At 38.8% G+C, this 15,294-nt stretch overlaps 1 protein-coding gene across 7 annotated transcripts in view; it reads left to right on the top strand.

Annotated features, from left to right (window-relative positions):
- Positions 1-635: 635 nt before the first annotated feature.
- SLC35F5 (solute carrier family 35 member F5) overlaps positions 636-15,294 on the top strand; it is a 31,543-nt gene continuing 16,884 nt past the window's right edge. Inside the window, exons 1-7 of one of the 7 annotated variants that reach the window (XM_075092909.1) lie at positions 639-719; positions 3,503-3,573; positions 5,719-5,800; positions 9,632-9,773; positions 10,891-11,034; positions 13,388-13,450; positions 14,998-15,079. In XM_075092909.1, the coding sequence (XP_074949010.1) occupies positions 9,639-9,773; positions 10,891-11,034; positions 13,388-13,450; positions 14,998-15,079 (424 nt within the window). In that variant the 5' untranslated portion in view covers positions 639-719; positions 3,503-3,573; positions 5,719-5,800; positions 9,632-9,638. Of the gene's footprint in view, positions 720-1,161; positions 1,250-2,563; positions 2,579-2,747; positions 2,854-3,502; positions 3,574-5,718; positions 5,801-9,631; positions 9,774-10,890; positions 11,035-13,387; positions 13,451-14,997; positions 15,080-15,294 lie in introns of those variants that run through there. The other 6 variants (XM_075092908.1, XM_075092903.1, XM_075092906.1 and 3 more) reach the window with 6 other exon arrangements.

Raw genomic sequence — 15,294 nt, 5'->3', positions numbered from 1 at the left:
TAGCGAAGCAGACATCTATTTTGAGAACTCCAGGAGTTGCCACCGCTCCCCGGTCCCGCGGGCCTGCACCGCGCGCTGTGGAGATGGCGGTCACTACGGAACACGCGCCGCCATCTCGCTGCGTTTTAGGGCATTTCTCAAGGGTCTTCCTCACTTCGGTTTGTCTTTCTTCCCTCTTTTTGACAGACTAGTTTCGAGCTCCATTCCACTTCTCCATCTCGAGTTATTCAGTTCGAGCTCTCTTCCTCCGCCTTCGCTGTTCCTCCATCTTTTGGTTTCTTTCTCTTTTTTTTGACCTTCTTGCCGACCTTTTTTTATCTTACCGCCTTGAAAAAGGCTGTGCCGGCTAGGAGACGGCTCGTCTGCCCGAAGGAAATTCTCCTCCACCGGAGCAATTGTGCCCAGCCTCCCGCTAAGGACGACCAGCGCGGGCGGGACACCCGGTGACCGGTGGCTGCCGCCCGCCGCCGCCGCCGCCCCCCCGCCCGCTGAAGGACGGGGGCCCGGCAGGCATGGTGAGAGGCTGGCCGAGGGGTTCGATGGGGCCGGCCTGCGGGCGGGGCGGGGCCGGCGCTCGCTCGCGGCCTCGGGGATAGATTCTCGGCGCGGCGGCGGCCGCTCGCGCACGCCACCATCTTAGAGGGCGGGCGGGCAGGGAAGGGGAGGGTAGCGGGCGGTGCCGCCGCCGGACGCAGCTCCGGGCCCCTCCGCGGCCTCAGGTACCACCGCCGCCGTCGCGGGGACGGGGTTTGCGGCGAGCCGTGCGCGGTGGGAGGCGGGTTCGGCGGGTGCTGCCCCCGCCGTGCCTGTCAGCCGTCGCCGGGGGTGCTGTGGGGGAGAGGCCTCGCCCGCCCCGTCCTCGGGGCTGAAGGGGGGTGGGGGGGCGATACTGGGCCACGCCTCGCTCTGGGAGAGGAACTTTGCCCCTTCGCGTCGTCCGTGGGTGGGGGTGCCGAGCCGTGCCGTGCCGAGCCGTGCCGTGCCGTGCCGAGCCGAGAAGCGTCGCGGGCCGTGCGCCCGTGTGACCCGTCCCCCGCCGGCCCTTGCCGCCGTGTTGCCGGCGGGAGGCAGCGTGTGTCGCCCCTTCCCTCCGCCCTGCCGGGCCTCGGCCCCGTCCCGCGCATGTCGGTGGCAGCGGTGTGGGAGACGGAGCCTTGATCACCCCGGCGGGGTGGGCCGAGGGCGGCCGCCCGCCCGGGACGGAGGGGTGTGTGTGGAGGGATCCGCCGTCCCGGGAGCGGGCGGACAGGTGCGAGCGGTCCGTCCTGCCGTGCGAGGGGTTCTGCTGCCCCGGCCGCGGGCCGCGTCCGTCTGTCCCCGCGGCCTCCAGTGGTGGTGTACGTGTGAGGCCCGGACGGATACTCGTCCTTCCTCTACTGTCATCCCCCGGGCTTGAGCCATGTTTCTTTCTCCTCAGGCATCCACTTTTTTTTCTGAGTGCGTCAAGATTTACTCATTTCCTTCTCTTCTTTTCCTGCTACTTTTCCCCAAAGATACCTGTCAGCAGAAAGGAAGGAGAAGACCCCGCTCACTCCGAAAGCAGGGTTCTGAATGCGGTGGTTTTGCCGCTTTCTGGCGTGCATGGAAAGCTCAGCTTTCAGATGCAGGAGTGACGTGGAGTTTTGAAGGCTGCTGTGCTTTTTCTTATCAGACATCTGTGGCTGTTTATCTTGTGACAAAGCGTGATATGTTTAGATCTTGTACTAGACAAGATTAGATGGGTAGCATGTGAAATGGATGTCACTTGTAATTCTTAGCTGATATTAAAAATATAGCTACTGGTGGCTAAGAGATGTACATAGTGACACTTAAATAAGCCTTGGCAGCTTGACATGAAGTTTTTTCTTCTAATGTGATTGGAAGAAAATAAGGAGGAGGGCGATGTCAGTTCCGCTTGCCAACTTTCACTCTGCTAACCTGAAACTAGTATGTTTCTAACTCAGTGTGGTCATAGATGTTCATGTCCAGCAGCATTGTAGTCATGCTGTGGTGCTGTATGAGCAAACCTGGAAGTATGTGGTTAGATACTCTGGTAGCTGGTAAAGATGCCAGTGTGCAACAGCTTAATATTCTGCATTAGGGTTTCTATATAAGAAAATTTGTTTGATACTTTGTTTTGCGAATTTTGGGTAAGTGTTGAATAGGAGACCATTTCAAGTGTTTCTTTTATTCCTTAGATACTGGAATCCAGCTGTGCTGTGACAGTTTGATAGTATGACACTTACACTGTGCACTGCCAGATTCCTAAAACATCTCTTTATGTTAAGATAAATTCTCTTATTTTGGTACTAAAATTAATGTGTTTTCTGTGCAAACTTCAGTCTTGTATAACTTTTTATTTAGCTAGGAATGGTGATCTCTACTTGCAGTACTCAGTACTGGCATGAAAAGCTTGACTTCAGTTTCTTTTCTTGGGTCGTTTGCTTCACTATATCCTACAGGAAACTTTTCCTTGAGTAAAGATTACAGGGCTGTAGAGAATGTAATTGTCATGTTGCATAAGGCTCATCTTTCCATCTCTTCTGAAGATTCTTGCTTTTGCTCTCATCCCGTGATACCCCTTGAAAGTTGAGTGGAGGTCAGAGTTATGTTAAATTAATATTGCTTTAATGTACATTTCCAGAGTTAAAAAGATGGGTGCAAAATGTCTGTCCATTTACTTTCAGCTTTTTCTCTGGTTAGAGTCAAAGCACTGACTCTGTATCTTATCTTGAAAGTAATCAAATATGAAATGAGACTGATGACAGTACATGTTAAAGGGGAGGGGGTTGTAATGCAGAACTTGTATTATTGGAGCAGCTGGTATAACTGGAAGAACGAAAACCATTTCTTCTGTATGCAAACCTTATCTTGGTATGTTGTCTTTAAAACTGTGTATGAAATAATCTTGAGTAAATACAAGGAAGAATTTCAAGTTGACTTGCTTGCACCATGGTTTGTGACTGAGTTGCTGTTCTGGGTCTCTTGCTATTCTTGTTATGTACTTTTTTTTTTTTGGGTGTGTGTGGGTTTTTTTGTAGAACAGCTAGAAGCAATGCTCCTGTTTTGCAATGATTTGGCCATTCTTTTACTTATAATATTCTCTCCCCTAACTGTCAATAAAATAAAGCTATTACATATTTTATGAACTTCATATGATTTTCAGATTGGAACTTCTTCATATTAAAAAAGTTATAATCTGCACGAAGAAACATTTAGTGCTATAGAAATAAGATTGCACATTAAGTATCAATGGTGGAGTTATATATCCTGGCCTCAGCAGTCACTTATTGCATGTTCAGAACAGTAGAGCTGGACAGGCTATTGAGCCTGTTGGCTTTATTGTAATCGGCTACCTGAACATACATTGTAGGCTATACAGTGAGACCATTTTTTAATCTTTTTTGTGCATCATAAATTAAAGTGGTGACTCAGCTTAAGTGATCTAGGATACTGTTACATTTGAAAAACAAAATACAGTGTCATGACAAGGAGAGTTTAGTGTTTTTTTTTTTTTTTTCAGAAGATCTTCATATAACTGGCTGAAAAATGGTTTTGCAAGATGACAGCACCAACTCTAACACTGTTAAAATGGTAAATAAAATAAAGACTTAAGATCTCCAGGCTATTTGATGAAAACTATAATGACATTAAGAAATGCCCTTTAAATGACTAGTTCTTCAAATGTCAGATTCCAACTGGTATATTTAAAGTTACACCATGTGGAAAGCATATTTATTTCCTAATAATGGAAACAAAAGGCAACCATATGCTGAAGTTTCTATTATATTTAATAGAGTAGAATATTGTGTTTACTTCTAAACCATCATTTCTGTTTCAGCCTGTATGTCTTCTGGTGGCTTAAATTTATCATAACTCTGTGCACTTGATGAATTAAATGTTTTATAAGGGTAAAGCCATGTTCTTAGAGGGAAGTGTCTTGTACAGTTCTCATTTTAGGTGTCAGATGTTATATTAATATGCTAACCTTTTAGCCTGTAATGGGTTAATTTTGGTAATAAGCATTGAACAAGGTTCTGTGTGATCAGCTCCAGTCAAGACTGCAGCCCACAGCAGATATTGCATGCTTACAGAGGGTGAGGTAGATGTCTTGCATAATAACTGAATTTAGGGGCAAGTTCTGCACCTGGTTACTTGAGTATAGCTAATATGGATTGAGTAGGGGCCAAAAGTAAGCAACTGAATAGTATCTTTTTCTTAGTTATATTTGGTTTAGTGTGCGTGGAGGGAAGAATTTCTGAGCATCTTTTTTTGCTTTCTACTTATTTTTGTTATTGTTACATTCAGTTCTTTTGGGTGCCTAAATTAAGCATGCATGAACTGTTGGAGCTGTGTATGGATAAAAGTCTAATGGTTTAAGTCTTGGTTATCTGAGATACTGATCTTAATCTCTAATTAGGTTGGTAGCGTAAGAAAAATATTACCAGCAGCTACTGTTTGTATGTGAGGACACTGAATTAAATAGGTGTTTAGGACCTACAGTGAGCATAGGCTTTGTGGTGCAGAAGATGGATAACCGCACGCCTGTGTCTCAAAACTATGTCTGTTTTTTTTTAAACCAGTCACAGTCATGTGGTAAAGGGCTTGAACTTGCTGGATGCTAAGCAGTGTGTGAATCTTGATGAGTTTAGTGCAGTCTGCATCATAGGCTTCTGTGGTCCATCTTTATAGTCTACCTCTTAATCTAATTTGCAATAGGTGAAAGGTATCAGTTTAACTTTTGCCTCCTATTCACAGTTTGTAAACTTTCAGCCATGCTTGACAGGCTATCAAAGGCAAAAGTGATTTAGTTTTGCCCTTACTGCTACCTCTGTTTGGTGCACTAATTTGTGACTTTTTAATCTAGGATATGACTCCAGTTGATACAGTATATACCTAAAACAGAGCTTAGCAAGGTTTCATACGAATAAGAAAAGAAAAAAAAATTATAGCACTTCCAGGCAATAAAACTTAGGGCTTTATTATTCTTGGTTGTCAGTTCCAGTTGGGTTGTGTCTTCTCTTGGAGCGCCATATACTTGCTAACATCTGGATATGCAAATAGTTGCAGATTAGATGGGCTTCCACTTGGTCTAGTATAACATTTTTTCCAAAGTTTTCTGTAAGTATAATGTTTCTTTCTGTAATTAACAACTTAAAAGTGGATTTTATTGAATGTTTTTATAGGATCTGAGCTTAAAAATAAAAATTATGTAACATATGCAGGTGTTTTTTTGTACAGTAATAAAACAAATATATCAAATTAAGGAAAGATACTGGGCTTCCCCAAGAAGTAATGTGGAGGTATCTTTATCTTTCCAGGTTATTTCAAGGCCAAAGAGCATTTAGGCTCTTCCACTACCTTCCTAATTCTAATGTTTAAATTTGTTGCTTAGAAACATAGGTTTAAGAAATAGGGCTTTTCTCAGCACCACGTAAAAAATTAGAACTCAATATCATCAGGTTCTTCTTTCTTGTGTGAACCTCTTATATTCAGTTAATAAGGAAGGGATCATGTTCTTTGAAATATCAAAAATGGGAAATGGTCCTGTTTTCTTGCAATTCAGTGCTGTCCTGCTAGCATTTTTGATGTGGACTGATTCTTAAGTTTCTATATCTGTATGTCCCCAACATTTAGGACTTGAACTGTGGCAACTTGAAATTTTAGAAGGTGGTTACACAGTTGTCTTTGCAAATACACACACACACACAATTTTTCAAAATTTTTTTTTTTTTTTAGGAGACTACCTTCACTTTGACATGATGTGTGAAGTTTGTTAGTCGGCATTTTTTGTTTGTTTTTTTTACAGTTATTGTGGAAGGTATGTATGAGAAAAGCAAATCTTGTTCTTTCTGTGTTCATTTTCATTAGAGCATATTGCCGTCAATGTACAGAAGTCAAATATAAAGAAATGTGTGAATTGTATTTCATTACACATACATGAATACTGGTACTTTGTCAATAAGTGGGATAATGTGTCTATCTAAAACTTCTCCAAACAGTAGTTTCTATCTGTCTTTGCATTCTGTGTGAAGTCTTACAGGTTTTAATTCTGTCCTAAAACTTAGTATATAAGTTTCGATAGGGTTCTGGTTTTCTGCTGAAGATTATAGGCATTTTAGTGTTTCCGCTTTGTAATTTTTTTAGGCAACTACTAGCTTGAAAGTGCATCGTGCTGCATGATGAAGACTTTATAGTGACCCTTTCTTGTTAAGCTTTTTCCCTTGTTGTGGAAGAACCAAGCAAAGGACTATATTAGGCACGTGGAAATGTTAAACAGAGACTTTGTAGTCAGATGAGAAAGTAATAGCTGCTATTACTGTAATATGTAAAAAAATTCAATGTCAAGACGTAAGTATGGGCTCCTTAATTAGAATTTTAAAATCTACTTATTACAGGTAGAAAAGAAATGGTGCAATGTGTACTTATACTCTGAATAACTTCATACGTAACTTCTTACTGAAGAAGTACTTGATATTCTGTCATCCTTTACTCCCTTCCTGCTGAGGGATCTTAAAGCAAGGGAGTTGTACAAGCCTAATGTAGACGAGTATAATATTAAGCACCTACACACTGCGCATAGAGATCATGCACAGATATAGTGCACATCCTGTACGTGCTGTATGCTTTGAAGCAGTTTGTGGTGAGAACAGAAGAGCTAGGGATACAAGCATCTGGCGTAGTGATGCCAAATTGATCAGGCTACTGCAATTCCTCCCTGTCTCCAGCTGCCTCTTCCTTTCCAACTGCTGCACGTAACTGGTGGAAGGCTGGAGTGGTTTCCCTTTCTGTTATACCTTACTACTGTTCGTGTTTCACGCTGAAGCCTGACAAGAAATGAGATTTCTTCGTTCTAACTCCTTTGGAACTCTTTTATGCCCAGCTTCCATTTTTTGCTCCATATTACAAAAACACATAGCAATTTGTAGGCTATATATAATATAGCTTAATAGAATGGCTTGTAGGCTATTAGTCATAATAAAATGAAGGCAAAGTTTGTAGAGTATAATATGTAGTACCTATTAGACCAATTCATAAAAACTAAAAAACCCTTATAAGCTTTCAAGCATGAGAACCTTTCTGTTAGCTTACTCAGGTTTAAAATAATATCCCTATTTATTCGCTCGTTGAGAACAAATATGTCCTTTATTCTGTATCAAATAAAAACTGCAGTTCCTTGCCGAGTCTTTCATAACTCTGCCCCTTCCTACTTACAGACTTCTGCTTTCTTTTGTCATTCCCACCATTTTAATCAGAAAAGCAGAATAATTATCCAGAACTGATGCCCACACATGGAATATATCAGCATAGATGTAGTGGTATAATTATACTTCAGGAACTCTGCCTGTTGATTTTTCTTTGGAAAGAAGCCCTTTGAGAAACAGGAAGAAGTGTCAAGATTTGAACATAGCAGAGACTGTATTGCAAAGGAGAGGTATGAGTCAAAGGCAGGAAACAGTGTTGTGATCTTAAATACATGTGTGCATATCTAGGCATTTAAGTCATTAATCAGAGGAGTAAGCTAGTCTGGAAAAAAGAAATGTAGCTTCTTCACTGGAGATACTGTGGCACTGTCTCTTTCATAAATAATTTTAAATAATGAAAAGACAGTGAATGTTTGTATGTTGACACATGTGGAAAAAACAAAGTGTAATTTAAATTCACTGAACTGTATTAACAAAGCAGACCATTTCTATTTACTGGGAGAGTCAGGAGCTGCTTCATAAAGGTGATTATATTTCAGCTCCTTAGGAGTTCTCTCAGAGACAATGAGTGCTTGAGTTTATGATAAATAGCAAGGTATGTTTTGTAATTTGTAACAAATTAACTCCTAATAAAGTGCTTCTTAAAATATATACATACATAAGTTAGTGTTAATCGTAGAACTACCATATACACACATTACTGAGGTTTGTTAGAGAGTGTGTAAAAGGTTCTAGTACAAGTGGACCAATGAATGAGTCATCAGTCACTCTCACTTGTATTTGAAGCTTTTTAATCATAAAATCGAATGACCAAATGTAATAAATCAAATCCTAAATTTAGGTCTTCTAACGGGCAGTTGTAAAGCTGTATCACAAATCTGAATCCCCTTCTGGTAGCTTTGGAGGATGTAAGAATGCATGTAGGTCTGGTATGCTCATGGTTAGCATTTGTTTGGAGTAGGTCCAGTGGATCTTGTAATTTTTTTGAGTTAAAACACAAGCAACATTTTTTAAAGCTTGTTTGCCTTGCTTTTCTTATTTTTTTTTGAAAACTCAGAGTACTTTATGTAGAGAAATACTTTAGTGATCTCTTAACATTAGTGGTCTCAGTAATGTTAATAGTTATTTTTAGTGCTAGTAGTGCAAAGTCAAGCCCTCTAAAGTTAGACTGTACCACGTTTTTGGCCAACCCAAACAATATCAGGTCTGTTCTCTTGTGTTTACCTTGGGCATTAAATAAAGCAGAAGTATTCTGCCTACGGAAGGAAGGTTGATCATGATTTATTTATACATTGCTATAGTGCTCATCTCCTGCATAAATTTTAATGTTTTAACTGCAGGTAGTCTTCTTCCTAATATGAATTTTTGCAGCTCAAGCTGTATCTTCAGAATTTTCTGTTGAGCGGTACGCTTTTACTCTTCCAGTAAATAAAAGCAGTTGGCTATAAGCATTTAAACCCAGATGTGCTTTTCTGATAATTTGCTAGGATTGCTTAACCTGACACATGTATATTACTACCTTGAACAGAGACTTCTAGGAGCTGTGAGGTGCGTATAGGAAAAGGAAAATAGGTTTGTGTGTGTCAAAATCCAAACTTGTTTATGCTGTAATTTCTGGCAAGTCTACATGACTTTTGTACTAGATGACAAGCTTAAAGCTAGTTTACTGCTGTAGTTTTGATTTCTAAGAAGATGAATTGCTCTTAATTGATTATTCCTTTGTGTAACATGCTGGGGCACAGTCAAAATCATTATAAATGTTTTGGGGTGTTTTAACAGGCAAAGCTTTCTGTTGCATATATTGTATGCATACTCCTAGCTTGATACGTTTTCACTAGAATTGGTGCATGTCTGTATTTCACAAGTTGCCAAATAGATATATAAACTTTTTTAGTTCAAGTGCATGTATAATTTAATTTTGTAAGTTTACAATTAAATATTCTTTGGCGTTTTTTTCTTGAATCACTTTATGCTTTGAGGGGTTATAATTTACCCAAATGTGTTCCTATAAGTTTAAACAAGTTTCTGACTACCTTTAGTAGAACTGTATTTGGCACAGCATGTCAAACTAATTTCTACTGTCCTAGAGTATCTGAATTTACCAAAACGTATTGGTTTCAAATGTTGCAGAATTGTAGCACAGAAATTCAAAAAAGGCATGATACGTTTACCTACTTTTGTTTACTGCAGTGGTAGAACAGTTGATAAATTCTTGAAAAGTTGAATTTTACTTCTAGTTGCCCATAATGTCTCTGAAAATCTCAGGCCAGATCTGTCAAAGATGCTTTTTAACAAACACAAGCATGTGTTTCCTGGCATATTAGGTCCATTTCATACATATTAAGCATTTGCCCCCACTGTTTGTTTGTGTTGTGTTGTATTGTTTTGGGTTTTTTTGTTGCTGTTTGTAACCTTTTGGGTTTTATTTCTTTATTAATCTTGAATAGGTTACAAATGGTGTGGGTTTTTATCATGAACCGGATGAGCTCCCAGAGCAGTTCATCCACTCAGCGTAGGCGAATGGCTCTAGGAATTGTCATTCTTCTCCTCGTTGATGTGATATGGGTTGCTTCTTCAGAACTCACTTCTGTAAGTATTGTTCCATGCATCTTAAAAGGAAAATAAAAGCTTATTTAAGAAGAAGATGCAGCAGAAACATGGTTGCTCAAACACTTGGTGAGTGTTCTAGTGCAATGTTTAACCAGCTTTTCAGTACAGGGAAGACAATATCCTTTGGGTTAGTGAACTAACCTGTATCCACTAAAAGTTGCAGACATGCTCAACTCTGTGACTGTTGCTTTCGAGACAGAAAATGTTATTGGTGGCTTTAAAATGAAACAACATAAGCTCATAACTATGTACTGTAATTAGGGAGTTTTTGTTTACTGCCATATTGATTAAAATAATGTCCATATGTTTCCCAAGAAGTAGTAAATGAGCTGTAACGTTGCAGGCTAGGTGGTATGGTGGATTATAGTTCAGAACATCCAGAAGTCTAGGACCGAAGGAGTCATGGAATGTAAGCCCTATAATTGCAGACAAGTTTGTCATAATCTAGTTCATATATTTACCATCTTGAAACTGATCTGGTATTTACTTCATGTTAAGTTTTAGGACTTAAGACAGAGCTTTAACAGTGGAAATTGTGTTTTTAATAAATTTTTGTCAACTTCAGGTTTCTGAACTGTCATAAGGTTATGTTCTTTATCAGTTTTGAAACTAAACATACAAAAATGTTTGTGCCTAACATGCTACTATATGAACAAAAATTTTTTTTCCACTGAGCTGGTGGAATCTCTACTGATACTGAAATGTTACTTAAAGTAATCTTCTCTAATTTGTGATTACTATGCTATTGCTTATAAAAATGGTCTTCCATTTAGAAAATGTTTATATGTAAACATATTTTCAGGGCATATCAATATTTGCTTGATTAGATACAAGTACTAAGTAACTTTTCTCCAGTGGCATTGTATCTTACAAAATGCCTCAGTGCCACCTTGTTGGCATTTAAGATAGCTTGGGAGAGGGTACCCCCAGAATAGGTAGGGCCATTTGTGACTTTTGGTCATACATGCCAATACTCGCAGCACTGTCATTTTGGGTACCAGACTGTTCTGGACTATATACTTAAACCTGTTCTTTCATTCTGTGAATTCTCACCTAATTGGTAATTTTGGATACTGCAATTATTTTCTTTCCACAGTATGTTTTCACAAAGTACAACAAACCTTTTTTCAGTACATTTGCAAAAACATCCATGTTTGTTCTATACCTCTTGGGATTTATTGTTTGGAAACCATGGAGGCAACAGTGTACTCGTGGGTTTCGTGGAAGGCATGCAACTTTTGTAAGTATTTTAACTCTGTAAATGTTTTGGTATTTATTGAGGTTTGTACAGAAAAAAACTTAAAATAGGGGCTAGAGAACATAAAAATTTGCATGTTTGTGAAAGAGTGCTTTCAGAAAAGCAATTATAAACAGAATTATGGCACATGAATACATGGCAATCATAATAGTAGTCTTGAGAGAGGAAGAAAGGAAGGGAAAAAGCACTATGAAATGTGTCAGGAATCATAAGAGATGCTCTACTGGGCCAGACTGTTCGCCCATCTAGCCTGGTAATTTATCTTGGACAGTTGCAGAGGATAATTCTTTTTAAAAAGAGCTTATGAGCCCCGCTGCTGTTGGCTGTTGGTTCCCTTTTACTTCCCCAGTGTCTGTAGCCAACAGACAGTACTTGACAGTACTGCAGTCAGTACTTGAACTTTAGCTGATTTTTATGACTGACTCTTTTTGTCTCTGGCAGAACTACGAACTGTTTGCCAAGAGGTTTTGAGGTTTTTAAAGTTGTATTTAGGAAAGGTGGTAGAACAATGCTTTTGTTGTTGTTAATATTGTATTTTTATAGTCCTTATGCACGAGTGACCTTCTGTTGCCCGTTCTAGAACTAGGCATAGTTTGTGCTAGAGTGTAAAATTATTGTCGTATTACAGAAATATATACTTTTTTTCCCAAGGAAATAAAGAGATGTTGGGAGGAGTGCTTGTTCTATGCCAGTGTTTCAGGATGCTGAACAGCAGGACTCAGGAAGCAGTAAGGCATTTGGCCTGATATTAATCTCACATGAAAATAACAGAAAATGTGATCCAAGAACACGCTGTTAATCAACATGTCTTTGTAGAAAATAGCTTATATGAAAGGAACTGACTTCAGTTCTGGATATGTTATACTTCACTGATAGTGACAGTTGTAGGCGTAACATACTTAAATTGAAGTGTTGCATGACATTAAGCCAAATTATTTTTAGTGTTAAAAAAACCCCAAAAACCTCAAGAAGAGCGACCACAAAAAAATCAAAACTCCAAAAACTAAACCTTTTGTTACAAAAAACCCCCCCTTGTGTTAGCCAACTGTAAATGTTCTGTGTTTGACATATTGAAATAATTTTTGCTAGATGAGCCTTTAATACCAAGCGTCTGTGCGTAGTATGGCACGTGTCAGACTTGATGCTGTTCAGGATCTTCATAAGATAATTGGGAAATAAACAGAATTTGCAGATTCTTTACTGGCAGTAATGACAAATAAGGACGATGAAAGCGCTAAAGGATGAGTAGCTGTACAGAGCAATTATACTGACCAAATTAATTCATCTGAGCAGATGAGTAGGATAAGGGGCTATTGCGTAGCGTGAATTGTAGTGGTTATATTGACCAGCTGAATCTCATGCAGTGCTGTGTCAAGGAAGGAAATAATATGAATCCATATGAACTGGACAACAATGTGCTCACTCTGCCACATTCAGTGTGTGGTGCTCATGGCAGCACTACTGGAATCTCATTTTTTTTTCTAATTATAAAAAGTAATTTTTCAAAGATTTTGTAGGAAATAGCCATTACTCTTGCGGTTAGCGTATTTCAAAAGAACAGTGCAGAGACAGAACTGGAGTGTGCATTAGAAGATTTGTTTTGTTTCTGGTTTTTTTCCCCATTTTTTTTTCCCCACCCCTAAGGAGTTTAGTTCAATATTCAACTGTATAATTTTTACAAATGCATTTAGAATGTCATGTGTTTATTAATCTGGAACAAAAATTATACATTTATAGAGATTTTATTTCAATAGTGTTTCTCTAAGCAATCATTCATACCTTACTTGTAAGCCCTCTTCCACATTAGAGGCTTTAATAGATTTCTTCCCAGCATGGTAGAACAGCGAGCTGCAGGTCAGGGAACAGGGGTAGTAGTGTTCATTAAGATGCAGAAAGGAGGAGGAAAAATGATACTTGACCTCATCCTAATTTAAGCCTTGTTAAAACTAAGGCAAAGTTCCAGGTTTTTGTGCAGAAGAACTTTGCCTCAATAAAACAAAGAAACAAGAGGCTTGTTGTTAATACGTGCACGCAACAGTTCAGTGAAGCATCTCTCATGAAGACTGAACCTTACAGGTTTTGTCATCCTGACAGCCTAATGATGCATTGATGCCTGGGTAGTTGAATTCAGTGGGGTTCTCCAAGAGGTAAAAGGAATTACTGAAATTATTTACTGAACACGTAAGCCCTCTTGTTTATTGGGGAGGGGGGCTGGTGGGAGAGAGGGAATTGTGGTAGAATTATGGAAAAAGGCATTGAAAACTTGTTCTCAAAAACTTTCAGTTACTAATAACTCTGCCTTGATAGATTATTGCATTTAAGCTTCTGTAATTAGTTTGCAGATGCTGAAGGTTATTTTGCTGCTTGTACAACAGATAACAGTGTAAACAGTTCTCTGGTAAGTGCCTGAATTTGTGAAGGTTGATGCTTTACAGTAATATGACACCATTATCCTGACTTACTGTTTTTAAAATATGGTAGTCTTAAATGTAATAGTTTTTGGCACAGGGCATTGGTAACTTATATGTTACTAATAAGTGCTGCAAATAACAACATTGCTTATGAGAAATACATGTTCTCAGCTCAATGAAACACTTACTTGAATGTTTCTGTAGTAGTCTGTGAAAGAAATATTTACGTTGGACAAAAGAAACCTTTTGCATATTCAGGTCGTTATCTGCCTAAGCAAAATGCAGAGAGCTGGTGGTAAAGTCAAACGGTTTTCAAGACTGAAATCCACAACAGAATCATTCAGTTAGTTGAGTATCTTGTATACTGTGATCCTGCATCGTGTTTTGAAAGAGAAATGGATTGGCGCCTTGATTCCCGTGGCTGGAGTGCCTACTGTTCAGTGAATCAAATGCCAGTACTGGTGTTCTGCTGATAAGCTGCATTGCCAGATGGCATTTTTGTGGTGATTGTCATAATCTGTAAATGACAGTTTGTTATGCCCCTGTTGATCACAGATTGCTGCTCAGTCTGCATACCTAAATCGGAGGCCACATGCTGAAATGTATCCAAAACACAGAACTTTTAGTTTCCCTGGCCTCTGTAGTAGGGTAGGGGGAGGCAATTGAGTGTTGACAAATTACCATATGGGTATTTTATACTGAAGAGAGAGCTGAAGAGAGATTTTTCAGGAGTATTTTTCATTTCATTCTTTGTCTTTTTCCAACTTTATTTATCTGCATTTAAGAATCAAATCGTCTTAGTCTGCTCAATTCATTACAATCATCTGACTCTAGAAGCAGGATTCATTGGACAATTTTGCATTAATTTAAACATCCACAACAATTCTGGTCCTAAACAAGGAGCCTAATGAAAATGCAGTCACCAGATCTTTTTCATTACTTCACTCTTAGAGTTCATTAATTTAATTTGAACAAGCAGCCTAAAACTTGTCTTGTTAGAAATATTTTAAGCAATTAAAACTTCTGCTAAGTACGTTATATATTGGAGTTCCTTTCCCGAAGTTTTTTTACTTTTAGTTCTAGTTCATGAGCTTTTAGGGTCATGGGAGGGAAATGAGTATGTATACATTTTTGTATGCATACTCTGTATTTTGTGTTTCTAGTTTATCATTTGGACAGAAGCTATAGATCTAATGAAATGTCTGTGATTTTGATGAGGTTTTCTTTTAACTTATTTTAAATCAGTAGGTTTGAATTTTCTGGGGATGAGTTTTGTTTTCATGAGGATATACAAAAAACCACAGAGTTATTTTTAAGTACTGCATTTTATGAATATGTTTAACATAAAATATAGATTATGTACGAACATTTTTGACAAGCCTATCCACTGTGAGCAAAACCACTTTGTTAAATTTTATTCTCTTAATGTTCACCAAGCTTTATTTAATTTTCTAATTCTCTAAATTAATTCTACTGCTTACAACTTATAAATATCCTGCTTAACTGTATTTTTACTTATACTGATTCATTTTAGAGTGAACCTTTATATGTTCCTGTAAAGTTTCATGATTTGCCAACTGAAAAAAATGGCAGTAATAACAGCGATGCAGAGAAAAGTGAGTAAAGACTTTTGGAATGCTGAAATGCTAGTTAATTGGTGAAGGAATTGCTTTCCTCTTTGTTGGTATAACTGCTGTCATGTTGCAGGACTTGCCTTTTTTTTTTTTTTTTTGCCCCTTCCTCTTTCTTTTTCTTTGGTGGGTTTTTTTTTTTTTTTTTTTTCTTCCTTAAATCTCTTATTGCATGAATTGTGGTCTCATATATTTACTTT

The sequence above is a fragment of the Phalacrocorax aristotelis genome, chromosome 5, assembly GCF_949628215.1.
Source record: "Phalacrocorax aristotelis chromosome 5, bGulAri2.1, whole genome shotgun sequence".
Classification (NCBI taxonomy): Eukaryota; Metazoa; Chordata; class Aves; order Suliformes; family Phalacrocoracidae; genus Phalacrocorax; species Phalacrocorax aristotelis.
This window is presented reverse-complemented; position numbering and strand designations above follow the sequence as displayed.